This window comes from Pseudophryne corroboree, chromosome 4 (assembly GCF_028390025.1).
Source record: "Pseudophryne corroboree isolate aPseCor3 chromosome 4, aPseCor3.hap2, whole genome shotgun sequence".
NCBI lineage: Eukaryota > Metazoa > Chordata > Amphibia > Anura > Myobatrachidae > Pseudophryne > Pseudophryne corroboree.
The window spans coordinates 715,008,567-715,035,949 of record NC_086447.1 but is presented as its reverse complement, the minus strand read 5'-3'; the positions used below and the strand labels follow the sequence as shown (position 1 = coordinate 715,035,949).

The 27,383-nt window shown below is 44.7% G+C and overlaps 1 protein-coding gene across 6 annotated transcripts in view; it reads left to right on the top strand.

Moving 5' to 3' along the window:
• The window catches only part of LOC134910212 (interferon-induced, double-stranded RNA-activated protein kinase-like), a 354,989-nt gene that overhangs the window by 20,176 nt on the left and 307,430 nt on the right, over positions 1-27,383 (top strand). For 5 of the 6 annotated variants that reach the window (XM_063917987.1, XM_063917992.1, XM_063917986.1 and 2 more), the window contains exons 2-7: positions 2,281-2,415; positions 4,644-4,767; positions 5,513-5,616; positions 14,627-14,762; positions 15,125-15,183; positions 20,752-20,821. In XM_063917987.1, coding sequence (XP_063774057.1) covers positions 2,281-2,415; positions 4,644-4,767; positions 5,513-5,616; positions 14,627-14,762; positions 15,125-15,183; positions 20,752-20,821 — 628 coding nt within the window. Of the gene's footprint in view, positions 1-1,752; positions 1,774-2,280; positions 2,416-4,643; positions 4,768-5,512; positions 5,617-14,626; positions 14,763-15,124; positions 15,184-20,751; positions 20,822-27,383 lie in introns of those variants that run through there. The other variant, XM_063917988.1, reaches the window with a different exon arrangement.

Here is a 27,383-nt window from a genome sequence, read left to right as displayed (position 1 = left end):
CTCCAGGGAGAGTGTATATTGTATATTCGCCATGCAAGTGTGCAATCCTATGTGTACGCCAAACTGCTAAACGCCACTTTGTGCAGTCTCTGCGCAGTCCAGGACTTACTCCTACAGTACAATCATAAAAGGCTGATCGGGGCTGGAGCTGACGTCAGACACCCTCCCTGAAAACGCTTGGGCACGCCTGCGTTTTTATGGACACTCCCAGTAAACGCTCAGTTATCACCCACAAACGGCTTCCTCCTGTCAATCACCACCTCGCGAACGCCCGTGCAAACGGATTTTTTGTACCATCCTGTTGCTGTCCAGCGATGCCTGACGCGCGTGCACATTGCGGTGCATGCGCAGTTAGTACCTGATTGCCCACTGTGCGAAAACACGCAGCAGCGATCAGATCTGAATCGCCCGCAGTGTTCCAAACATAAAGATATGTTGCATGTTTTTTTTTTTTATGCAACGTATACATTTCTAAACTGGCATTTTTAAAACCTGTAAAATCCTAAAACATGGATAGAAAAAAAACTAATTTTAGTTTTTAAGATCGTAAAAATCAAGGGCCTAATAATAATATAATGCATAATAATTATTATATGGTATTTCTGTATTTATGAATTGTTTTGGTCTTATGGTGACTTCAGAAGGTTTTAATTTATTTTCTCGAACTGTATTTTGAGCTGTGCCAGAGCTATACATAGATAACACTTTGGTCCCCTGGCTTTTCGAGGGGGAGATAATACCCCTTTAACAGGAATCTTATTTTGTATTAAATCTATCTTAGATATACATTCCGTACCAAGTGTAAATAATTTGTCTACACAAGATTTGTGCAGCGTTCGAATATTGATGATTGACGCCTACTATATATGCAACTACATATTACTGTAGATGTAAGGTTGCTTCTAGCTGAAAATACATCTGTTAAAGCAACCAGTGGCTCTTGAGCCCTCATGAGGCTCTTTCTTTATTTAAATGTGGCTCCCAACACTCTAAATCATGTGACCACAACAGTTAAGAAACTGCTACACTCCCGCCAGACATGCAGCAGCACTACAGGGACTGAAAATTGAAGGAGCCAGATACTAGAGACGAGACACCCACTGGCAAACAGAGAACACAGTAGGGGCTGCAGCAATGGCACGACTTGGTGGGGGAACTTTAGTGACACATGAAGGTGGGCTACAGTGACACAAGGCGGAGCTGGCTGGAGTGACACAGAAGGGTCCTGGCAGGAGTGACACATGTAGGAGCTGACTGGAGTGATGAAGAAGAGTGCTGGAAGTAGTGACACATGGGAAAGCTGGCTGGGGTGACATATGAAGGTGGTAGCAGGAGTTACACATGGGAGAGCTGGCTATAGTGACATGCGGGGAGCTGGCAGGAGTGACATAGGAGGGTGCTAGCAGGAGTGTCACATGGTGAGCTGGCTGGAGTGACATAGGAGGGTGCTAGCAGGAGTGACACATGGGAGAGCTGGCTATAGTGACATGCGGGGAGCTGGCAGGAGTGACATAGGAGGGTGCTAGCAGGAGTGTCACATGGTGAGCTGGCTGGAGTGACATAGGAGGGTGCTAGCAGGAGTGACATATGGGTAGCTGGCAGGAGTGACATAGGAGGCTGCTAGCACTATTGTCACATGGGTAGCTGGCTGGAGTGACATAGGAGGGTGCTAGCAGTAGTGTCACATGGGGAGCTGGCTGGAGTGACATAGGAGAATGCTAGCAGGAGTGTCACATGGGGAGCTAGCTGAAGTGACACATGAGGGAACTTAAGGTTATTACGTGAATCTGGCTTTTTCAATTATTTTTTGTGAAAGTGGCTTTTTCAATGGATCTGCCTTTACATTTTTTTATTTTATGTCGTTGGCTTTTTCAATATATTTTATACCAGGGTTGTGGTCTAGCAGGCACAAGGCCACATTCCATTTTTGCATGCGCGCCTTCGGCTCGATGTCAGCTCTTTGACGTACCTAACAAGGTTTTTTGGCTCTTTTTCACTGAGAGTTATGTACCTCCATGAAATTTTCTACTACTGCTGTGTTAATTATTTTCCTTTTACCTCTATAGTAGTCGTTTGTGATCTATAACAAACCCCTCAGTGTTATATGAAGGTGATAAGTATATGTTGAATATTTTTACATTACATTAATGTTGCTGATTATGAATAAGTGAATAAAACACAATTGAAATTATTGGTGAATATCCATTTTTATTGTTAAATTCTCTCCCCTGAAAATTTATAAAAACCTAGCTCATTCTGCTTCTGCTTTTTTGTTTACAGCTTTTTGCAAATGGCTGCTATAGTGATGGAGGAGAAAAACTACAAAGGATTGCTTATTACCTACTGCCAGAAAAATGCAAAGCCACAACCAATATTTGAAACACCTGGCCAAACAGGACCACCGCACAATCTTGTGTAAGTTTTTAGAGGAATTCATACATAAATGGCATTTCTTTGACGACCACCTACTCTATACCATTGGTACTATACATTAAGTGCATCAGCCCCAGACACAGAGATGAAAATTGACGTAGAGGTTTCCCATCTATACAATAGTGCAAATGTGAGCCTTATAAACGCTGTTTGTGGCTTTTTCTGGCATTTTAATGCGCATGGGCAAATTTTCATAAAGTGGATTTTTTTTTTTATGTATATGTTTGTAAAGAGTCTGCGTACGACTAGGGGATCATGGCTGGAGTGGACATGCAGACATTGCCAGTGGGGCATGCAGAAATAGCCAAATTACAGTAAAGCTATAATGTGGGCGTGCAGACGCAAAATGCAACTCAGTTTGCAAGTGCTGATTGGTCTCATTTAAAAAACACACCCATTTATGCAAACGTTCTGAAACTGCTGCATTTGTGTTTCAAATATCACTTTACGCTGCAGTTAACATTTGCTTAATTCAAATAAAGAGTGCTTCCTACTCATTTGGGGAAGGGGTGTCCTTTACATATGTTTTTCGAGTTTTATCATTAAAAATAAATAAAATATCCTATTTGGGTATTTTTCACTTTGCATTACAGTTCCTACAATCCACTTAAGTACTTACAGTATCTTTTCTGTCTGTCTATTAACTGTCCTGGGTTTCCATTGTGTGTGCAACTTTTATTATTTTGTGAACTTGGGCTGAAACCACGCCGCCACATCTGACACTGGTACACTGGTATCCGGTCTCTAGGTCGACCACACTTAGGTCGACATTGTCTCGGTCGATCACTATAGGTTGACAGTACGTAGGTCGACATGGTCTCTAGGTCGACAGGGACTCTAGGTTGACGTGTTCTATGTCGACGTGACAAATGGTCGACATGAGTTATTCACTGGTTTTTTTTTCTGTTTTTTTAACTTTTTCATACTTTACGATCCACATTGACTACAGTCGGGAATGGTAACCTGTGCCAAGCGCAGTGGTAGCGGAGCGAGGCACCTTGCCTGAAGCATGGCGAGCGTATAGCAAGCCATGCGAGGGGACACGTTGCACTAATTGGGGTTCCCGGTCACTGTACAGAGAAAACGACACCAAAAAAACTGAAAAAAACTCATGTTGACCTAGTACATGTCGACCTAGACACTGTCGACCTAAGTGTGGTCGACCTTCCATACTACACCCGGTACACTTAGGGGAGGGAGCCACACTTGCAAAGTTGCTTATGCAGCTACCTCTGAGTAGGTTTTCAGAATAAAACAAAAGCAGTTTGCAGTTCCACTTACTGTACTTGCAACACTGAAGAAGGCCCAAAGTGAGATGCTAGTGCACAGTATATTTATTCCATTGCACCATACTGACTGACATTGTCAGTGTCCTCTCTGCAGATCCCATAGTGATGCATCCCGAGTGTGCAGTGCTGCAATTTGCAACATTGTGCAGCACTTTGAAGAGTCATGATAATGTGATTCGCTGCAACCCATGTCATCCAGCTTTCAGTAGAATAGCAAGCTTGCATTGAACTTTAGGACCAAATGTAATAGCGTCCAAGTTCGCTGGACGTGTGGGTTGCTGGCCAAACTCGGTTATTTTTTTAAGGGGCCAGTCATTTAAAAGGCATGGTTTTGCCTTGTAAATGTATTCTCCCAGTGGCTTCACAAGGGGGGTGTGGCCCGCACCCGGGTGTCACCCGCCGAGGGGTGACACCAAAGTGCCACTCCTGCTCAGTGACAGGAGCCGAGTGCTGCACTGTATCGTTACGTGCAACAAACAGCTTCTGTCACTTTGTAATAGCCAGCAATGCAGGGACGCCCGGAGTGATGAAAACGGAGGTCGGAATGCTTAGCCAGACGCCCTCCCATGAAGCCATGCCTCGTCCCGCAAAGCCACGTCCCCTTTTTGGCCTACCGGGTATACTCTTAGTGATTGACGCCTCTGTATACCCCTTTAAAAAACGTCCAGGTTCGGCTGGCATCCCGCATGTCTGGCAAACTCTGTCGTTATTGCATCCGGCCCTTTGAATCTGTCTTTCTAATGCCTAGAGTATGAGGCTTATTGCATTTAGTAATACATCTAATAAAACCTAACAATTGTCAGAACTACTGCATCACTCCTTCTACATTAAGCACATGTGGGAATGTTAAAAACACTTATAACCATGATTGTAATAATGATGTAATGGGAAGTAACACCAATTTCTGTCAATCTTTTCAAGCTTCACTTGTAAAGTATTTATTGATAATCAAATGCTCGGAAAAGCTGAAGGAAAGACGAAGAAATCCGTAGAGAATAAAGCAGCCAAAATGGCTCTAGAAGCCCTGGAAAATCGAGAGATTGTGGTGAGCTTCTGAATGTTTGTGTTTTAAATATTGTTTTGTAAACAAATAAAATGTAGTCGTTTAGCTGGTTTATGTTTTAAGAAAATGTTTTGTTGCAGCCTAATATCTCGATATTTAATGAGGTACTTGTCACCTGCCCCGGCTTCGCATTGGGGACAATTTTGAAGTTACAATGATAGGCTTTTTATCCAAGGTCTTACAAGATTACTCTGAGGAAAAATAATAGTTTTTACAGAAATAAAATAGGAACAGAAATAAAAGGGACAAACTAAAATTTTGTATCAGTAATCTGTGCCTTTATCTTCTAGAACCTCACCTTTTGTAGCAGAGTTTGGCCGTTCCTCACCCAGTTTTAAGCCTCCTACACAGCTGTTTCTGTTTCAGTTAATGACTGTGTTTCAACCTACATATGAGAATGATAATTATTATCACTTGTTTGGAATGATTGGTTAATCATACAGTTGACTATAATCCGAGTCAGTGATTTTGTGCAAGTGTTCCTAGAAGAATTGATACTGCTTTGAAGGCAAAGGGTGGTCACACCAAATATTGATTTGATATAGATCTCTCTTGCTTACTTTGCAGCATCTTTTTCCACACCTGCCTAAAACTTTTGCACAGTATTGTGTGTGTGTTTGTGTTGTGTGTATGTGTATATATGTATGTCTATATATAGCATTATATATATATACACACACGACAGGGTCACTCTAACTTTCTCTTTCTTTTTTATTTTATTTTGTAGTATCAACCAGATTACATTGCACTACTTAATCATTTTTGCCAGAAACAAAAATGCACTTACATCTTTGTGGAGGTTTCTCGCAATGGACCATCTCATGATCCAGAGTAAGCACAATTATCTGGGAGCGACATTGTTCTTTTACTTTCTCTTACGTTCTAGAGGATGCTGGAGTCCATTTTAGTACCATGGGGTATAGACGGTTCCGCAGGAGCCTTCGGCACTTTAAGACTTTTCAACTAGTGTGAACTGGCTCCTCCCTCTATGCCCCTCCTCCAGACCTAAGTTTAGAAAATGTGCCCAGGAGACTGGACGCACTCTAGTGGGGCTCTACAGAGCTTTGCTAGTAAAGACTTTGTTAGGTTTTTTGTTTTACAGAGAAGCTGCTGGCAACAGCTTCCCTGCTTCGTGGGACTTAGGGGGGGAGATTAGAACCAACTTCTCAGTTAGTTTAATGGTTCTAGTCTCCGCTTACAAGACACCATTAGCTCCTGTGGGAACTGAACACAGCTCACCCATGGTTCGCAGTTCGCTCCCACAGCACTGCCGCCACCCCCTAACAGCCAGAAGCCAGAAGACGGGTGAGTATTCACCGGAGTCCAGCAGAGCGGTCCTCTGGTCATCGGGGAGGCCAGTAAAATAATTCCCCTGCCTCAGGGGAAACGCGCCATTTTAGGGGGCGGGGCTACTCCTCAGGCTGTTCAGCTCACTCACTTAGCGCCATTTTCTCCCTGCAGACGCTGCTGAGAGGATCCACGCTGCGCTTCTCTGGAAATACAAGTACACTGTTCAGGGAAGGAGCTTATAATTATTAATAATATAAATCAGTGTTGTGAGTGTGTTCACACATTTATCATTTTCCCGCTGAGTGTGAGCTGGCAAATCCTCTTGTGTTCCTCTGCTGGGCCTTACTGTGGGTCTGTCCCCGTTAGCGCCTGTGTGTAAGGGGGCTGTGTGTGTGTGTGACTGTACACGCGTGTGTCATGTCTGACGGGGGGAGGGGGGAGGGAGTCCTCTCCGGAGGAACCTATTATGGATGCACAAGTGGGTACTGTAATGGCTCTTCCATCCCAGAGTGGGTGAAAAGATTGCAGAGTAATATTTCTATGTAAGCACAAAAGTTTTCAGACTCTGAGCAGCAGACTATTTATTGGAGACAGTCTGTAGAAGATGCCCTGTTTAATGATCCTTCAGGGTCATCTACAAAAGTCCCCTCAGGTTCCCAAAAACGGTCCCTTGCACAGATTATGAAGGGGGACACTGACATGGATTCTGACACGGATTACACAGGGGATTTAAGGGGGGTAGACCCCAAGTTGGCTAAAAGCATTCAACGTATGATTGTTGCTATTAAAGAGGTGTTAGAGTTTCCTGATAGTACTCCTACACCTGAGGAAAAGGACTATTTTAGACTAAATAAAAAACAAGAAATAACTTTTCCTCCGTCTAAACCTCTGAATGATTTCTTTGAGGGAGCCTGGTCTAACCCTGAGAAGAAATGTACTATTCCCAAACGCTTACGGGTTGCATATCCTTCCCCTGAGGAGGATAGGAAAAGGTGGGAGACGCCTGCAGTGGTAGACACCTCAGTCTCTAGACTTTCTAAGAAAATAACCTTGACTGCCCCTGGGTCAGCGTCTCTTAAGGACCCGGCTGACGGTAAATTGGAAACTATTTTTAAATCCTTATTTACTGCGAATGGTACCATTCTCAGGCCCGCCATTGCTAGTGCGTGGGTGGGTAATGCGGTAGAGAAGTGGGCAGACAACTTAATGGTTAATATTGATACTGTGGATAGAGATGAAGTTCTCCTCACCCTTGGCCACATCAAGGATGCGGCGGGATATTTTGTCGAAGCCATGGCGGTATCAGGGCGTAGAGCTTTATGGGTTCGTCACTGGAATGCTGATGCTGAATCAAAAAGGAATATCGAGACGTTCCCTTATAATGGGGAGGTCCTTTTTGGTGACAAGTTGGATACCCTGATATCCACAACTACTTCAGGAAAATCTGCATTTTTACCTTCTGCGTATGTTCCCCCTAAGAAAGGGTATCATTCTAACCCCATGCAGTCCTTTCGGCCCAACAGGTACAAAAAGGCGAAAGGCAACCCCTTGTTTGCAGTCAGAGGTCGCGGTAGAGGAAGAAAACCTACCACGCCCGCTGCTTCACAAGAACAGAAACCAGCAGCTGTTGCTGCTGCAAAGTCCTCAGCATGACGCTGGGGCTCCCTTGCGGGATGACGGTCGGGTGGGGGCTCGCTTACTGTTTTTCAGTCAACTTTGGAGTCGTTCCGATCTGGACCCTTGGGTGTTACAAATTGTTTCCCAGGGTTACAGGTTGGAATTCCAAGAATTTCCCCCATGACGATTTTTCAAATCAACCTTGCCAGTTTCGGTACAAGACAGAACAAAGGTATTGGACGCAATACAAAAATTGTGTCAAGACAAGGTAATTTCCTTGGTTCCCGAATTACAACAGAGAAAAGGTTTTTATTCAAGCCTCTTTGTGGTCCCGAAGCCGGACGGCTGGGTCAGACCAATTCTGAACCTGAAGTCTCTAAATCTATTTCTAAAACGATTCAAGTTCAAGATGGAGTCCCTGAGAGCGGTGATCTCCAGCTTGGAGGAGAAGGAATTTATGGTGTCAGTGGACATCAAGGATGCTTATCTACATGTTCCCATCTACCCTCCACATCAGGCATACCTGAGGTTTGCGGTACAGGACTGTCATTACCAATTCCAAACGTTACCTTTCGGATCCTGAATTTTTCAAAATCTCAGTTGGAACCGACAACGAGACTTATCATTTCTGGGAATGATACTGGACACTGAGGTGCAGAGAGTTTTCCTTCCAATGGAGAAAGCTCTACAAATCCAGGAAATGGTAAAACAAATTCTGAAACCTGCACGAGTGTCTGTTCACCAATGCATTCGCCTACTGGGAAAGATGGTAGCGGCCTACGAGGCCCTACAATTTGGCCGATTCCATGCCAGGATTTTCTAGTGGGATCTCTTAGACCAGTGGTCCGGATCACACCTTCAGATGCATCAGAAGATAATTATGTCAACAAGAACCAGGATTTCACTCCTGTGGTAGCTGCAATCATCTCACCTATTGGAGGGCTGCAGGTTCGGGATTCAAGATTGGGTCCTAGTGACCACGGATGCAAGCCTCCGCGGTTGGGGAGCAGTCACGAGAGGAGAAAGCTTCCAAGGAAGGTGGTCAAGTCAGGAGACGCTTCTTCATATAAACATTCTGGAGTTAAGAGCAGTATACAAATGCCTTCAATAAGCAACGCATCTTCTCCACGATCTACTCATACAGATCCAGTCGGACAATGTGACAGCAGTGGCTCACATCAAGCGTCAAGGAGGAACAAAAAGCAGAGCTGCGATGGCGGAGGTAACAAAGATACTCCTCTGGGCAGAAAGACATGCAAGGGCTCTGTCAGCAATATCCATTCCAGGAGTGGACAACTGGGAAGCAGACTTCCTCAGCAGACACGATCTCCATCCAGGAGAATGGGGCCTGCACCAAGAGGTCTTTGCAGACCTGTCAAGACGTTGGGGCGTCCCTCAAGTAGACGTGATGGCTTCTCGTCTCAACAAGAAACTTCCGACATACTGTTCCAGGTCGAGAGACCCACAGGCAGTGGCAGTGGATGCGCTGGTAACCCAGTGGGTGTTCCGGTCAGTGTAATCTGTTCCCTCCACTTCCTCTAATACCAAGGGTTCTCAAGATGATCAGAATAACGAAGGTTTGGGCGATTCTCATCGTGCCAGACTGGCCAAGGAGGGCTTGGTATCCAGTTCTTCAGGAGTTGCTCTTGGAGGACCCTTCCTCTTCACGAGGACCTACTTCAGCAAGGCCCGTTAGCTTATCAAGACTTACCGCGACTACGTTTGACGGCATGGCTGTTGAACGCCAGATCCTACCGCGTAACGGTATTCCTAAGGCAGTCATCCCCACCCTTATTCTGGCTAGAAAGGGGATAACGTCCAAACATTACCATCGAATATGGAGAAAATATATCTCTTGGTGTGAATCCAGGAAATCTCCTGCGGTGGATTTTAAATTGGGACAGCTTCTCCTTTTTCTGCAGGCAGGGGTGGATGCTGGTTTGCGACTAGGGTCCATCAAGGTCCAAATTTCAGTTTTGTCCATTTTCTTCCAGAAACAATTGGCTTCTCTTCCTGAGGTTCAGACATTCGTTAAAGGTGTTTTGCGTATCCAACCTCCTTTTGTGCCGCCTGCGGCACCATGGGATCTAAATGTGGTGTTGCAGTTCCTAAAATCGGACTGGTTTGAACCCCTACAGGAGGTAGAGTTAGTTTCTCACTTGGAAAGTGATCATGCTGTTGGCCTTGGCATCAGACAGACGTGTGTCTGAATAAGAAGCTCTTTTTCATAAGTGTCCTTTTTTGATTTTTCATGAAGATAGAGCTGAACTGCGGACGCGTCAGCATTTTCTTCCAAAGGTTGTGTCTTCATTCCATATTAACCAACCTGTGGTGGTGCCAGTGGCTTTTGACACCTCAGCCGTTCCCAAGTCTTTGGATGTTGTCAGGGCTCTGGAGATTTATGTGTCAAGAATGGCTAGATTACGGAAAACAGGCCTTGTTTGTCCTTTATGACCCCGCGAAAATTGGGTGTCCGGCCTCTAAGCAGACTATTGCTAGCTGGATCCGGGGTACAATTCAGCACGCTCATTCTAAGGCAGGATTGCCGATACCGACTTCGGTAAAGGCCCACTCCACGAGGAAAGTGGGTTCATCCTGGGCGGCTGCCCGAGGTGTCTCGGCATTACAAATTTGCCGAGCAGCTACTTGGTCAGGTGCAAACACGTTTGCTAAGTTCTACAAGTTTGACACCTTGGTTGCTGACTACCTTCAGTTTGGTCAGTCAGTGTTGCAGGAACATTAGCACTTTCCTGCCCGTACTGGGAGCTTTGGTACATCCCCATGGTACTAAAATGGACCCCAGCATCCTCTAGGACGTAAGAGAAAATAGGAGTTTGATACCTACCGGTAAATCCTTTTCTCCTAGTCCGTAGAGGATGCTGAGCGCCCGCCCAGTGCTCAAGTTTCCTGCAGAATTTTGATAACAGTTCTTACACAAGTGTTGTGTTTGTTTTTACAGAGGTTGTCTGTATTGTTGTACATGCACGTTAGCATTGGTTATGTTATGGCCATGTTAGGAGGCATGTCTGTAGAGTGTGGGCTGGTGTGAATCTCTCCCTAGTTAATGTAAATCCTTCTCTCAAAGTTGTCTGTCTCCTCGGGCACAGTTCCTAAACTGAGGTCTGAAGGAGGGGCATAGAGGGAAGAGCCAGTTCACACTAGTTGAAAAGTCTTAAAGTGCTGAAGGCTCCTGCAGAACCGTCTATACCCCATGGTACTAAAATGGACTATAAATGGGTTTTTTGGTAGAGTGGGAGGAAATACTTCACTTTTGCTTGAAGCACAGTAACTAACACACACCCAGCTAGTGATAATGCCTACACGTATAATTTATTTTTGGTGGTACCACAGTGGTGTAAATTGCAATTCAAGACCTTATTCAGCTTCATTAGCAGTTTTTCCAAGATTGCAAAACTGCTAATGAAAAACTGCATGCTGGGGGCCACCCAGCATGCAGATGGCCGCCAAGGGATGCGATCGCAGTTCAGTTGCGATCGCATCGCTGGCCCTCGCAAAACAAGGGTAACGCCCTCAGGCTGGCGCACTGCCGCCATTTTTTGCATCGCGGCTGCCCCGAAAATGGTGCCGACCCACCCCCGTTTTCCGCGGCCCCATGAACAACTTTGTCTGTCAATCAGGCAGAGACGTTCGCATCAGTGAGATGCGACTGCACATCTCCCTAGCCATCGCATGCGCCCCGCGGGTCCTGTGCTTGCGCGCTGTGGGGACAATCGAGAAGATGCAATCCCATCTCAGTAGCGTCTGCAGAATAGAAAAAAAACTATTTTTGCACAAAACCATCTTGTAAAACACAGATCATCTGTTATGCAGTGCTCCTAGTCATAGCGCAAGTGTATAGAGATGCTGTCCCCAATGTGCCTGACAACCTTTTGATTGTCAATAAGCACACTACAGTATATCCCATGTATACATATTCTATTCTGTATTGTACAATATATCGGTGACGTACAATACGGAAGTAAAAGAAGCCACACATAAGTACTTACCCGTATAGTGAGTATCTTTATGTATATGAAGCCACTGACCTGCCTTTCGGAGTCCCATTGTGCTCATCGACATCTTGATTGATGACAAGCGCACAACAGTATATCCTATGTATAAATATGTTAAGCTGTGTATTGTAAAGTGACATGTATCAATCAGAAGTGAAAGAAATCAAAAAGTAAGTACTTATATTGAGTATGTACAGATTTAGGGTGGGGGATTTTGGATCTGCACAGGATCGGATTGAAGAAATAGGGTCGTAGAGTTAAATAAAGATGTAATGATAATAACTTACGCCAACATAAAGCTATTCAGTTAACCCTTCGGGTCTTGTAAGGTTAATATTTGGTTGGCGGTGCTTCCAGAAATAGTTAAGAGGCAAAAAGACTGTTTAGTCTAACTGGGGCACACTTTTAATATGATATACATGAAAAATATAATGAAAGTACATATCAATTTAAGATTTCAGAGCGACCAAAATAAGTTTTTCACAGATTAAAAAGTTATTAAACAGATAACTCCCAAGTGTTTCTTTCTGTGATGATTTCTATATTCAATGATTTCGGCATGTATTATACAAATGATACAGTATGTATCAAAAAACAGAGAAACTACTTAGGATTGTCGAAGTCAAAAATATTACATACACACCACATACAAACTCCAAACAGATGAGTCTCTGTGCGTGCTCATACACGCAGCGTGCACAGCGATATATGGTAGCATACGCATTCACACAGACAAGCCACAAATCATATATTCAACACATATTTCATACAACACATAAATTAAACGTGTCAAGCACCAGACATTATAACGTATTTATATGAGAGTTATAACTTCATATATATATATATGTGTGTGTGTGTGTGTGTGTGTGTGTGTGTGTATATATATATATATATGTGTGTGTGTGTGTGTGTGTATATATATATATATATATATATATATATATATATATATATATACACACACACATACACACACACATATATATATATATATATATATATATATATATATATGTGTGTGTGTATTATTGGAATGCAACAAGTTAAACATATCATGCTTAATGTCAAAATGATCAGGAGAATGTGTGTGTTAATTTGATAGCTATGGGTAGATTGTAGCACATTGCAACGATTAGTTATGACCATATGTATGAATACAAAGGACTTTCTGAGACTTGAAACTGGCCTCACAGCATGACCCTGGGGGCAGACACATGTGTTTGCATCATAGGACAAAAGCCCTCACACTGACCTATGAACCGTCACACACACACACACACACACACACACACACACACACACACACACACACACACACACACACACACACACACACACACACACACACACACCCCATTATCAGAAGTTTCCTACCTTATGACTGGCTGCCTGGGACCAGAGAAACTAAGAGTATGTAAGCCTGCAATCTGTGAGTGCCGTTTTAATTAATTCATCTATGGATATATAATACCATCGAGCAACAATTTAAACATAGGGTATATCTGAGTTGAAATGCAGAGAAATAATCGGGACAGAAAAAAGAGCGAAAGTACCAGGCACTTCTGCTTTTGTCCATCTGTTACCATCGAATGAGCAATGACAGAGGGTATATGCGCCAAATATTCTGGTATTGAAGGAGGTGAAGTACACTTCTGCTTTCCCAGGTATATTTTGAAGCTCGGCAGAAGTGTACTTCACCTCCTTCAATACCTATATTTTAATTGTTGCTAGATGGTATTACATATCCATAGACAAATTAATTAAAACGGCACTCCCGGATTGCAGGATTGGGAGAAATATAGCCCGATTTTTTTTTTTTCTCTTTTTAATCATAACTAAATATAGTTTACACTTCATATAAGAGGGAACAAAACAATTGAATCTTTCGCTCTGATCATTGTCATTTTTGACCATTACTTACTCCTAAGTAGTTTCTCTGTTTTTTTTTTTATACGTATCATTGGTATAATACATACCGAAATCACTGAATATAAAAATCATCACAGAAAGAAACACTTGGAGTTACCGGTTTAATAACTTTGTGAAAAACGTATTTTAGTCGCTCTGAAATCTTAAATTGATAGTAATAAACGTTGAGTTTTACCTTCTATGTACATTCTTTCATTATATTTCTCATTTATATCATATTAAAAGTGTATCCCAGTTAGACTAAACAGTCTTTTTGCCTCTACGTAAAACCCCAAGAAGTATGTACAGATGTAGCCATGCTCATCTTACTGCCATGCAGCATGTTTTATCACGACTTGCTGCATGGTGTGGCAGGCTGTGACTAATCGCAGCCTTTGATTGCAATTATTGGATCGATCGCCTGCTGCGAATTGTCGCAGCCTGGCATGCCATGCAGCAAGCCGTGTTGCAGCATGCTGCATCGCAGCAAAAACGAGCATGGCTACATCTGTATCTGCAGCCAATAAAGCACACTTATTTGATATCCCTGTATATCTTAGATGTTTCACACTAAAATAAGGGCCATGTTTTTTGTAAAACAAGGTAAAAGATCATAGGACTGTGTAATTTTAGGCCGGACGTAATGGATTGCGAGATAGCTGGGACTCGGAGACTGCGGCCAAACTCATATGTTTTTTTAAAGCAGCAAACGTTTACAAGGCAAAACCAGCTTGATTTTGTCTTGTAAACGTTTGCTTTTTTTTAAAAACTTACGAGTTCGGCCAGAGTCTTGTAGCTTCAGCCGCTTCGCAATGCATTTCATCCGGCCCCTTATGGCTTATCTGTTACATAGGGTAATTCTGTGTAATGTGATATAAGCTTGTGTGGTTGCTATGCATGATGCAGCAGCATACTGTTGCAACAACTTTTTATTTAATTTTTTTAGAACATGATTACTATATGATTTTATATAAAGTGTGATATGTAGTAAATTATTTTTTGTTTTGTAGGTTTATGTACAGCACAAAAGTCAGAGAAAAAGAGTATCCTAAATCAGGATTCAAGAAAAACAAAAAACAAGCAAAGAAGGAGGCTGCTTATCTTGCTCTAAAGGAGCTCAGAAAAGACTTTCCAGATGATATTTTGGTAAAATGTTGCTGTATTAGTCCCTAAACAAGAGAATGTAACATTGTTTTCAAATTAATTTAAATTGAAAAGGTTTACGATGCTTTCAAGTAGACAAGTGTGGGTTCGGATTTACCCGGATTTTCAAACGAGATTTTATTGGCTTTCGGATGTCACGTGTTTTGTATAGCCAATATGAAAAATCCAGATAAATCCAAACTCGCGTTCATTTTGGCGTTAAAAATTGAGTAAATCTGAACCCACACATCTTTACATTCAACCATGTAACCAACGCTGCTTATCTGCTTACACATTTAATGAAATTATGTTTTTGTACTCCTGTTATAAATCATAATAAATAACCTTTGTATCTACAACTACAGGAGTTACCAGAAGCTTACAAAGATGAGTCTGAATCTGAGTGTTCTTCGCTGTCTGGAAGGTAATTATTTATTGGTTTAAAGATAAGGCGTAAGTTTTAGATGTGCCGGTTAAAACAGAAGTGTGTAAGTAGAGCCCTCCAAAAGTAAAGAGGACTTCTACCTTTACACATACTCTCTGAGTTCTTGGCTGCCAGCCAGCTCCGCTTACTGGGAGGGTGCTGTGGGAAAGTGTGCGGGCCGGTGGGTGTGATGACACAATTGTGATTATCGGCATTGTGAAGCAGGGGGGCCACAATGGCGCATAAATGTGTCATCAGCCACCTGGACTGCCCACTTCTGTTTGGTAAGTAGGTGGGTGGTGGCTGACTTCAGAAGACTTGCCCACTCTTCTCAGTGGCCAGGAGCACGACACGATTTTTCGGGAGCTTCCCAGTCATTTTGTGAGTGTAGGCAAGTTTGCCTTTACAGGACCTTAGTATAAGGTAACACAAGGCTGGTCTCTGGATATAGGTTACAGAACGCAGAGAGCACAGAATATATGTATCATTTTCAAGTACATCAGACGTAAACAGCTCTCATCACGGCTGCCATCAGAAGTCGTAGGCCATTTACAAATTAAATGGGCATATCCCCCCACCTCATTGTCTACCCCTCTAAAGGCTTACTGGACACAGATGTGGCATTGAACTCTTCTACCTGGAGCAAGTGCAGGTGGGGTGTTAGGGTCTCCTGCCCTGTGCTGCCACGTCGTCATGGCAACCGGGAGACAAGTGCTAGCAGAGTAACCTGAGCGCAGCTGATACTCCGGTTCGGGTCTTTTGCTGTGCAGTGGTTACAGGCTCTGTGCACGGCAGGGGATCCGGTGCTGGTTTTTGTGCTCACAGTCTGTGAGGTCTGAGTGGGGCGTGGACAGCACCTGCTTTATAAGGCCTCTTCTCAGGTTAAGCAGATGCTGCTGAATCTTTGTTGGTTAGTCAGTTCCTGAAAGTTAGCCAGTACTGTGTAGCTTTGTATTTGTTGTTGCTTACTGCAAATAGGCCTGGGGATTTGGTACTACACTCTGCCAATCCAGACCTAGCAGTAAGACTGGAGTCAGTCGTTTAGCTTGCTGGGGTTCTTTTACTACTCTGTGAACTTAGCAAGTTTGCGGCTGTATTCTAAGACTTGCCTGCCTAAATCCTGTCTCACTGTGCAAGGTGTCAGGTGTCAGTTTAGTGGCAGTAAGCTGAACCTGTGCACTGCAAGTGAGGATTAGGATTGTGGAGAATCTCCTTGTGTCTATCATTCCATCTCTGACCAAGGAGTTTACTGCCACACCCGTTGGTAACCCTTTAGGGTTTTGCTGTTGCCCTTAGCAACAGCATTTCGGGTTCTCTACGTATTAAAACACAACATCTTGCTTTTCCCATCTGAGCATTACTAATACTAGGGAGACACCCAGTTCCTTAGCCTCTGGGCTTCTCTGTTCACTTTGTGTGTATTTTGTTACCCTATCACCTTCTGTGTACGTAATGTCATATTCCCCAGTCTGTCTGTGAGTTCATTTGTTTTGCATACCTATCCGTTCAGACACCAGTACATTCCTGCAGGCACTGGAGTGCATAACCGTTCTCACACCAGTACATTCCTGCAGGCACTGGTGTGCATAACATGGGGAATATCATTCCATGGTACGAATGTACCCCAGGTGCCCCTTAGACCTCTCCATATGTCCTCCAGATCTTTCTGTATCCCTTCAGACCTCCCACATGCCAAACAGCCCCTCTTGGCATGCCAGGTTGCGTGAGAAACTTCCAGCGTTCTAGCTTTTTTGTTGAAAATGCCATGTTTACATGCTGTGTTTCAAAAATGACAGGCACTGATTGGTTGTCAGTTTATATTTCCCTATTTTATCACTCTCCAAAGCTTAGTACAAAGCTTGGAGAGAGGTAAAGTACCAACCAATCAGCTCCTGTCATTTTTCAAGTATGCATCGCATCCGCAATGCAGTACTTCCTGCCACACATCACATACATACCTTTCATGTATGAACTTACAAATGCGATTTAATTTGCAAAGAACAGACCTCCTGATGAGAGCTATCCTTTGAGGTAGAAGGGCTTCAGGTTTGGGATCTGGAAGCTCTTCTGCGATGTTGCAGCCACGGGGGGTGCTGGGAGGGATCTGTTTGGATCACTCTCAGGGGAAATTGTGGAAAAAAGCCAATAGGCTTCTATAGGGTAAACACCAGCATTCCGGAGCTTGGTACATATGGGAAATGTGGCCAAAGTCCAAAAATTGCAGTTCGGGGTCTTGCCCGCATTTTACCTTTTAGTACATCCCGCCCACAGCCTAACTGTCAGTTAGGAGTTGATTGGCTGGTATTTTATCTTTATCCACTTTATCTCTCTCCAAGTTTTCATACATTTGCCCCTTAGTAACAGAAAATTGAGCAAACCTGCCATTTTTAGGTTCTGATAAATGGCAATGAATGAGGTTGGTCCTATGTTTATCCATGCCTCTTCTCACCAGCAGCTGCCAGCCATAGAATGAGGGTCAGAGGCATGCATGGGTAAATGGGCAGAGGCACACATGTGTAAATGGGGCAGAGGCACTTCTATAGTTAGGGGGCAGATGAAGGAATTTCCATCTTCCGTGCAGCGCACACTATGCCCAGCATGTGGGAGAAGGGGTATGAAGAGAAGGAGAGCTGAGGGCTGGGCAACTGCAGAGTCAGTGCTGAAGATGAAAAACTGTGTGGGGTCCTGAGAGGGGTCCTGACTTTCCATCCATACTTACCAACTTTATGCTGGCCCCCGCTGTGACACTTCAATGGAGAGGGTGGGCAGGACGATGCATTTTTGTCATTGTGTCCCTGACCTCCATTATTTTAAAGCTGCAATTCGCTGCATATTACAGTGGGGGCCAGGCTAGCCTGACAAGATTCAATATGAATCGTGTCTTTCAACCTCCCGGCTGGTATACTGCTGTGTTGGGAGGCCTGGAAAGCCCCTTCATATTCAGAACTCTCATGGATCTTCTGGGGGAATTGGCAAGCAGGGCCATAACTAGGGTGGTATAGACGGTGGTCAGCACACAGTGCACTTGCCCTATGGGCGCACTGGCCGCATCCATCTCAGCACACACCTATGTATGCACTGTTGCCAGCTGCAGCGCTGCCCGCTGTTAATAATAGCGTTGGTCCGGGGTTGTATCAAGTGTCGCAATGTCAGCGCGAGATTAACACAGAGCCGGCAACATGGTAGCGCCCACCCTCCGGCTGCCCAGCACAACGGTGAGAGGAGGGCACCCAGGTGACAAAGTATTGTGCATCTGCCGAGTCCTTCCCTGTCCCCTCATTCATCAGCTACAGGATGGAGCCAGCCAGACCTGTCATATGTCACCTGTTCCTCCACAGACTGACTGTCCCAGCCTGTATCCCTCGACTCTGTATTTATAACCCTATATATCCCTCACCTCCGTAGCTATAACCCTATAAAATATATGCCCCTCACCTCCGTAGCTTACCGTATATACCCCTCATCTCCCCTCACTATATAGTAAAAATTGCAAGCACACATACCGAGTGTATGCACCGTTAGTTCTTCATGAAACAGGCTATAAGTATCCGCTGTTACTATTCTGGCTATTACGTATTATGCTAATTATCGTGTAATAGCATGCCATCCGCTATTTTATCATTTTTAACCTCCTTTGACCATTTCTATGATATGGATATGTGGTTTAGATGACTAATTGTTTTTGTACAGCCTAGTATATGGTGCAACAAGTAGAGCTAACAATTCATCTTTAACCCTTGCCTGGCATGGTCGCATCAGATGCGACTCATAACCCCCCCCCCCCCTTCCCCACCCCCCCGACAATTTCTGAGCAGTTTTTGAGAAAATAAAATCATCAGTTAAGTGGTTAATACAGGTGTAGGCATTTTAAAGCCTCGAATATGTAAATGTGCTTTTACATTTTGCTAATAGTGAGTTAAGTTTGACTATGGGGGTAATACCAAGTTAATCGCAGCAGGAATTTTGTTAGCAGTTGGGCAAAACCATGTGCACTGCAGTGGAGGCAGATATAACATGTGCAGAAAGAGTTAGATTTGGGTGGGTTATTGATTTCTGTGTAGGGTAAATACTGGCTGCTTTATTTTTACACTGCAAATTAGATTGCAGATTGAACACACCACACCCAAACCGAACTCTCTCTGCTCATGTTAAATCTGCCTCCCCTGCAGTGCACATGGGGGGGTAATTCTGAGTTGATCGCAGCAGGATTTTTGTTAGCAGATGGGCAAAACCATGTGCACTGCAGGGGAGGCAGATATAACATGTGCAGAGAGAGACAGATTTGGGTGTGGTGAGTTAAATCTGCAATCTAAATTGCAGTGTAAAAGTAAAGCAGCCAGTATTTACCCTGCACAGAAACAAAATAACCCACCCAAATCTAACTCTCTGCAAATGTTATATCTGCCCCCCTGCAGTGCACATGGTTTTGCCCAACTGCTAACAAAATTCCTGCTGCGATCAACTTGGAATTACCCCTTATATGTGGTTACCTCTGTGTTGTGTATTAGACAGAGGTGACCATGATCAATTTGGATTAGACCTACAGTATGTGTCTCTGTGAGCACATTATAATTGATTGCTTGCTTACATTTATGACATTAAGATAATTACAATTTTATGTGCAATCGCATGCAATGGCTTTGCTTGAGATACTGTAGCATTTAAAAATACCAGCTTCTTATTGCGATCACTGATATGGTTATGTTTATTTAGTCACGCTAAGGGGAATCTGTACTCCACATGCTTGTATATTTTCCGCTCTTAACATTGTATGTATAGATTATATATAAGACTTAGAATTGTCATCCAAAGCGATATTGATTTCTGGATCGGGTTATTAGTAGCAGTCGGGTTGCAGCTTTGAAAGGAAATTGGTTTTGTGTCATAGGTGCGGACCACTTAGCCTGTTATACACCTATGCAATGCATGCATCTCAAGTCATTTACAGATAACTATGAAGCATTCATTGTTGAAGTGTTTACGCCATCCGATAATGCCTTTCAATGGTTTAATTTCTAAACCATTTGTTTTAACTGTGGATAGTAATGTTTTGCTCATGTGCAGTTGGCATTCTTCTTTTTACCTAGGCATATATTTAGACCTGGTTCTTATAGAAGCTGATGTGCCAGCCATTAATTTAATCAAATTACATTGTTCTTACTAAATGTGCATACGCAGCTTATTCTGGACTGTCGTCCAAGAGCTGCCTGCATGGCCCGGCCGCTGCGTGATGTCACTGAGCAATATGAACCTCATATCGCTCAGTGTGTACGGTCGGCCGCCCGGCCCGGGAGGGGGAAACACCAGGGGACGTCGCTCATAGAGCACGTCACCTAGTGTGTAACCACCTTAACAGTGGAGGTTTTTGGTTACTGCAGCTCTTTCCTGCAATATATTCATTCATTTTATTTATTGTTTAACAAACAAATAATACAGGCTCTTATTTTTGTTAATTCACAGACGCTCTCACTAAGAAAATCTCTAATGGGCTCACATTTCTTATTGTAGGACAATCCTTTATCACACGGAATGTCTTGTAATGCTGCTCATACAAATTATGTCTTTTAGTGCTAGCTCCATCAGTTGTGACAGGGGGAGTGAAGGTGGACTCTCCAATTCAGCATCTGCTGCTTCTGAGGTATGTTTAAATAAGTAAACTCTATTTGTATAATTACTTCTTGAAAATGTATTCTCCCATAAGGGGAAAGAAAATCTTATCCTAAACGTGTGATATACAGTACATCAGTCTTAAACAACACTGTTTTTACTCTCATACGTACCAGAGATGACTACATACAGTACATAGGGAAAATGCAATGTGGGCAGAGAAACAGCATGCTGTGTTTTGGTGTGCTGAGTATTCTCCTATGATTCATTGCACACCAATCATCAGCAGAGAGATACATATTTGAGGATTAATACAAAGGGGCCTATGTAATAATAATATGATAATTCCCCCACTTTTATTACTGCAGATTGCGGTAGTAAGCGGTGGGTTTAGTTTGGGATCGAATGTACTAAAATTCTCTTTCCAAAACACAGAGCTTGTCCTGACTAGGAATAAAAATGTTATAGCTTAGACTGTCCGTTTACTTCTGGGTTCAGACCTGGTTTACCGTGCATGCACAGCGTTCGATACCAGAGAGGAATCCAGAGGTGTTTTCTGCAGCGGGGTACACTGGTATCCCACAGGGAATAACATCGGGGTGTAGAGTTGGCTCTTGATCCGAGACACCAACAGGCTAAGGGGTATATGCAATTGCCAGCGAATCGCAGCAATTTTTCGCCCGTTTTTTAATTCGACACAATTCGACCGTCGAATTCCGGCAGGTGGGTGCCGGAATTCAACATATTCAATAAAAAACGGATTCGACAGTCTCGCTGTCGAAAAACGGCCAATTTGACGGATTTTGATTAGATTTTGAAAAATGTTAAAAAACCGGTAAAAAACCCGAAAAAAAATAGCGTGAAGCAGAAACCAGCCTCGGGCTCTTCGAGCCAGTCCTGGTTATAAAAATCCAAGGGAAAAACTGACAGGGGATCCCCCGTATTTTTAAAACCAGCACCGGGCTCTGCGCCTGGTGCTGGTGCAAAAAATACGGGGGACAAAAGAGTAGGGGTCCCCCGTATTTTTTACACCAGCATCGGGCTCCACTAGCTGGGTAGATAATGCCACAGCCGGGGGTCACTTTTATACAGCGCCCTGCGGCCGTGACATTAAATACGCAACTAATCCCCCCCCCCCCCCCCTCCAGCCACCCAAGGGCCAGGGGTGAAGCCTGAGGCTGTCCCCCCCCCATCCAAGGGCTGCGGATGGGGGGCTGATAGCCTTTTGAAAAATGAAAGAATACTGTTTTTTCCAGTAGTACTACAAGTCCCAGCAAGCCTCCCCCGCAAGCTGGTACTTGGAGAACCACAAGTACCAGCATGCGGGAGAAAAACGGGCCCGCTGGTACCTGTAGTTCTACTGAAAAAAAAGACCCAAATAAAAATCAGGACACAGACACCGTGAAAGTAAACGTTTATTTCATACATGCCAACACATACATTCTTACCTATGTTGACCCGCCGACTGCCACGTCTCCAATGCCGCCGACGATCCGGGGTACCTGTGAATAAAATTATACTCACCTAAATCCAGTGTCCTGGTCTTTTATTATAATCCACGAATTTACTCACCGGTAATTCTATTTCTCGTAGTCCGTAGTGGATGCTGGGAACTCCGAAAGGACCATGGGGAATAGCGGGCTCCGAAGGAGGCTGGACACTCTAGAAAGATTTATGACTACCTGGTGTGCACTGGCTCCTCCCACTATGACCCTCCTCCAAGCCTCAGTTAGGACACTGTGCCCGGACGAGCGTACACAATAAGGAAGGATTTTGAATCCCGGGTAAGACTCATACCAGCCACACTAATCACACCGTATAACTCGTGATATTATACCCAGTTAACAGTATGAAACAATTGAGCCTCTCAACAGATGGCTCAACAATAACCCGATTTAGTTAACAATAACTATGTACAAGTATTGCAGATAAACCGCACTTGGGATGGGCGCCCAGCATCCACTACGGACTACGAGAAATAGAATTACCGGTGAGTAAATTCTTATTTTCTCTGACGTCCTAGTGGATGCTGGGAACTCAGAAAGGACCATGGGAATTATACCAAAGCTCCCAAACGGGCGGGAGAGTGCGGATGACTCTGCAGCACCGAATGAGAGAACTCCAGGTCCTCCTTAGCCAGGGTATCAAATTTGTAGAATTTTGCAAACGTGTTTGCCCCTGACCAAGTAGCAGCTCGGCAAAGTTGTAAAGCCGAGACCCCTCGGGCAGCCGCCCAAAATGAGCCCACCTTCCTTGTGGAATGGGCATTGACAGATTTTAGCTGTGGCAGGCCTGCCACAGAATGTGCAAGCTGAATTGTACTAAATCCAACGAGCAATAGTCTGCTTAGAAGCAGGAGCACCCAGCTTGTTGGGTGCATATAAAATAAACAGCGAGTCAGATTTTCTGACTCCCGCTGTCCTGGAAACATATATTTTCAGGGCCCTGACAACGTCTAGCAACTTGGATTCCTCCAAGTCCTTAGTAGCTGCAGGCACCACAATAGGCTGGTTCAGGTGAAACGCTGACACCACCTTAGGGAGAAACTGGGGACGAGTCCTCAATTCTGCCCTATCCATATGGAAAATCAGATAAGGGCTTTTACATGATAAAGCCGCCAATTCTGATACTCGCCTGGCCGAAGCCAAGGACAATAACATGACCACTTTCCACGTGAGATATTTCAGATCCACGGTCTTCAGTGGCTCAAACCAATGTGATTTTAAGAAAACTCAACACCACGTTGAGATCCCAAGGTGCCACAGGAGGCACAAATGGGGGCTGAATATGCAGCACTCTTTTTACAAAAGTCTGAACTTCAGGTACTGAAGTTAGTTCTTTTTGAAAGAAAATCGACAGAGCCGAGATCTGTACCTTAATGGAACCTAATTTTAGGCCCATATTCACTCCTGCTTGCAGGAAATGCAGAAATCGACCTAGTTGAAATTCCTCTGTTGGGGCCCTTTCGGCCTCACACCATGCAACATATTTCCGCCATATGCGGTGATAATGATTTGCTGTAACCTCTTTCCTGGCTTTAATAAGCATAGGAATGACTTCTTCCGGAGTGCCCTTTTCCTTTAGGATCCGGCGTTCAACCGCCATGCCGTCAAACGCAGCCGCGGTAAGTCTTGGAACAGACAGGGCCCTTGCTGTAGCAGGTCTTGTCTGAGCGGCAGAGGCCACGGGTCCTCTGAGATCATCTCTTGAAGTTCCGGGTACCACGCTCGTCTTGGCCAATCCGGAACCCCGAGAATTGTGTTTACTCCTCGCCTTATTATTATTCTCAATACCTTTGGTATGAGAGGCAGAGGAGGGAACACATAAACTGACTGATACACCCACGGTGTCACTGGAGCGTCCACAGCTATCACCTGAGGGTCTCTTGACCTGATGCAACACCTCTCTAGTTTTTTGTTTAGGCGGGACGCCATCATGTCCACCTGTGGACAATCCCACTGATTTACAATCATTTGGAAGACTTCTAGATGAAGTCCCCACTCTCCCGGGTGGAGGTCGTGCCTGCTGAGAAAGTCTGCTTCCCAGTTGTCCACTCCCGGAATGAACACTGCTGACAGTGCTAGTAGATGATTTTCCGCCCATCGGAGAATTCTTGTGGCTTCTGCCATTGCCATCCTGCTTCTTGTGCCGCCCTGTCGATTCACATGGGCGACTGCCGTGATGTTGTCTGACTGGATCAGCACCGGCTGGTGTAGGAGCAGGGATTTGCTTGACTAAGGGCATTGTACATGGCCCTTAGTTCCAGAATATTTATGTGAAGGGAAGTCTCCTGACTTGACTATAGTCCTTGGAAGTTTCTTCCCCTTGTGACTGCCCCCCAGCCTCGAAGTCTGGCATCCGTGGTCACCAGGACCCAGTCCTGTATGCCGAATCTGCGGCTCTCTAGAAGATGAGCACTGTGCAGCCACCACAGAAGAGACACCCTGGTTCTTGGAGACAGGGTTATTAAACGATGCATCTGAATATGCGATCCGGACCACTTGTCCAACAGGTCCCACTGAAAGATTCTGGCATGGAACCTGCCGAATGGAATTGCCTCGTAAGAAGCTACCATCTTTCCCAGGACCCGCGTGCAGTGATGCACCGATACCTGTTTTGGTTTCAGGAGGTCTCTGACTAGAGAAGACAACTACCTGGCCTTCTCCTCCGGGAGAAACACTTTTTTCTGGACTGTGTCCAGAATCATACCCAGGAACAGTATACGTGTAGTCGGAACCAGCTGTGACTTTGGGATATTCAGAATCCAGCCGTGCTGGCGCAGCACTTCCTGAGATAGTGCTACTCCCACCAACAACTGTTCCTTGGACCGTGCCTTTATTAGGAGATCGTCCAAGTACGGGATAATTAAAACTCCCTTTTTTCGAAGGAGTATCATCATTTCGGCCATTACCTTGGTAAACACCCTCGGTGCCATGTACAGTCCAAACGGCCGTGTCTGGACTTGGTAATGGCAAACCTGTACCACAAATCTGAGGTACTCCTGGCGAGGATGGTAAATGGGGACAAGCAGGTAAGCATCCTTGATGTCCCGGGATACCATGTAATCCCCCTCGTCCAGGCTTGCAATAACCGCCCTGAGCGATTCCATCTTGAACTTGAATTTTTTTATGTATGTGTTCAAGGATTTTAAATATAAAATGGGTCACACCGAACCATGCGGTTTCGGTACCCCAAACCGTGTGGAATAGTAACCCCGTCCTTGTTGAAGTAGGGGCACCTTGAGTATTACCTGCTGGGAATACCGCTTATTAATTGCCTCTAGCACAGCCTCCCTGCCTGAGGGAGTTGTCGGCAAGGCATATTTGAGGAAACTGTTGGGGGGAGACATCTCGAATTCCAGCTTGTACCCCTGAAATACTACTTGAAAGAAACAGGGATCCACCTGTGAGCGAGCCCACTAATTGCTGAAATTTTTGAGACGGCCCCCCACCGTACCTGGCTACACCTGTGGAGCACCCGCGTCATGCTGTGGACTCACAGGAAGCGGGGGAAGAATTTTGATTCTGGGAACAGGCTGACTGGTGCAGCTTTTTCCCTCTTCCCTTGTCTCTGTACAGAAAGGAAGCGCCATTTGACCCGCTTGCTTTTCTGAAGCCGAAAGGACTGTACCTGATAATACAGTGCTTTCTTAGTCTGTGAGGAAACCTGAGGTAAAAATATTTCTACCCAGCAGTTGCTGTGGATACGAGGTCCCAGAGACCAACCCCAAATAATTCCTCACCCTTATAAGGCAGAATCTCTATGCGCCTTTTAAGTCAGCATCACCTGTCCAGTGACAGGTCTCTAATACCCTCCTGACAGAATGGACATTACATTCATTTTGGATGCCAGCCGGCAAAATATCCCTCTGTGCATCCCTCATATATAAGACGACGTCTTTAATATGTTCTCATATTAGCAAACTAGTATACTTGACAGGGTCACCGACCACGCTGCAGCAGCACGATCTGCAGGTCTCAGTCTAGTACCTGAGTGTGTAAATACAGACTTCAGGATAGCCTCCTGCTTCTTATCAACAGGTACCTTCAAAGTGGCCGTTCCTAAAACGGCAGTGCCACCTTTTTTGACAACCGTGTGAGCGCCTTATCCACCCTAGGGGATATCTCCCAGCGTAACTTATCCTCCTGGCGGGAAAGGGTACGCCATCAGTAACTTTTTAGAAAATTACCAGTTTCTTAACGGGGGAACCCACGCTTTTCACACACTTCATTTATTCATCTGATGGGGGAACAAAACACTGCCTGTTTTTTCTCCCCAACCTAAAACCCATTTTTAGAGGTGCTTGGGTTAATGTCAGAAATGTATAACACATTTTTTATTGCCGGGATCAAGTCATGGATGTTCCTAGTGGATTGTGTATATGTCTCAACCTTGTCAACACTGGAGTCAGACTCCGTGTCGACATCTGTGTCTGCCATCTGAGAGAGCGGGCGTTTTTGAGCCCCTAATGGCCTTTGAGACACCTGGGCAGGCGCGGGCTGAGAAGCCGGCTGTCCCACAGCTGTTACGTCATCCACCCTTTTATGTAAGGAGTTGACACTGTCGGTTAATACCTTTCACCTATCCATCCACTCTGGTGTCGGCCCCACAGGGGGCGACATCACATATATCGGCCTCTGCTCCGTCACCATATAAGCCTCCTCATTCAACATGTCGACACAGCCGTACCGACACACCGCAGACACAGGGAATGCTCTAAACGAGGACAGGACCCACAAAAGCCCTTTGGGGGGACAGAGTGAGAGTATGCCAGCACACACCAGAGCGCTATATAATGCAGGGACTAACTGAGTTATGTCCCCTATAGCTGCTGTTTCTATATAATGTATACTGCGCCTAAATTTAGTGCCCCCCCTCTCTTTTTTTAACCCTTTTCTGTAGTGTAGGCTGCAGGGGAGAGCTAGGGAGCTTCCATCCAGCGGAGCTGTGAGGGAAAAATGGCGCCAGTGTGCTGAGGGAGATAGCTCCGCCCCTTTTCCGCTGCCTATTCTCCCGCTTTTTTATGGAATCTGGCAGGGGTATTTACCTCATATATAGCCCCTGGGGCTATATATTGAGGTATTTTTGCCAGC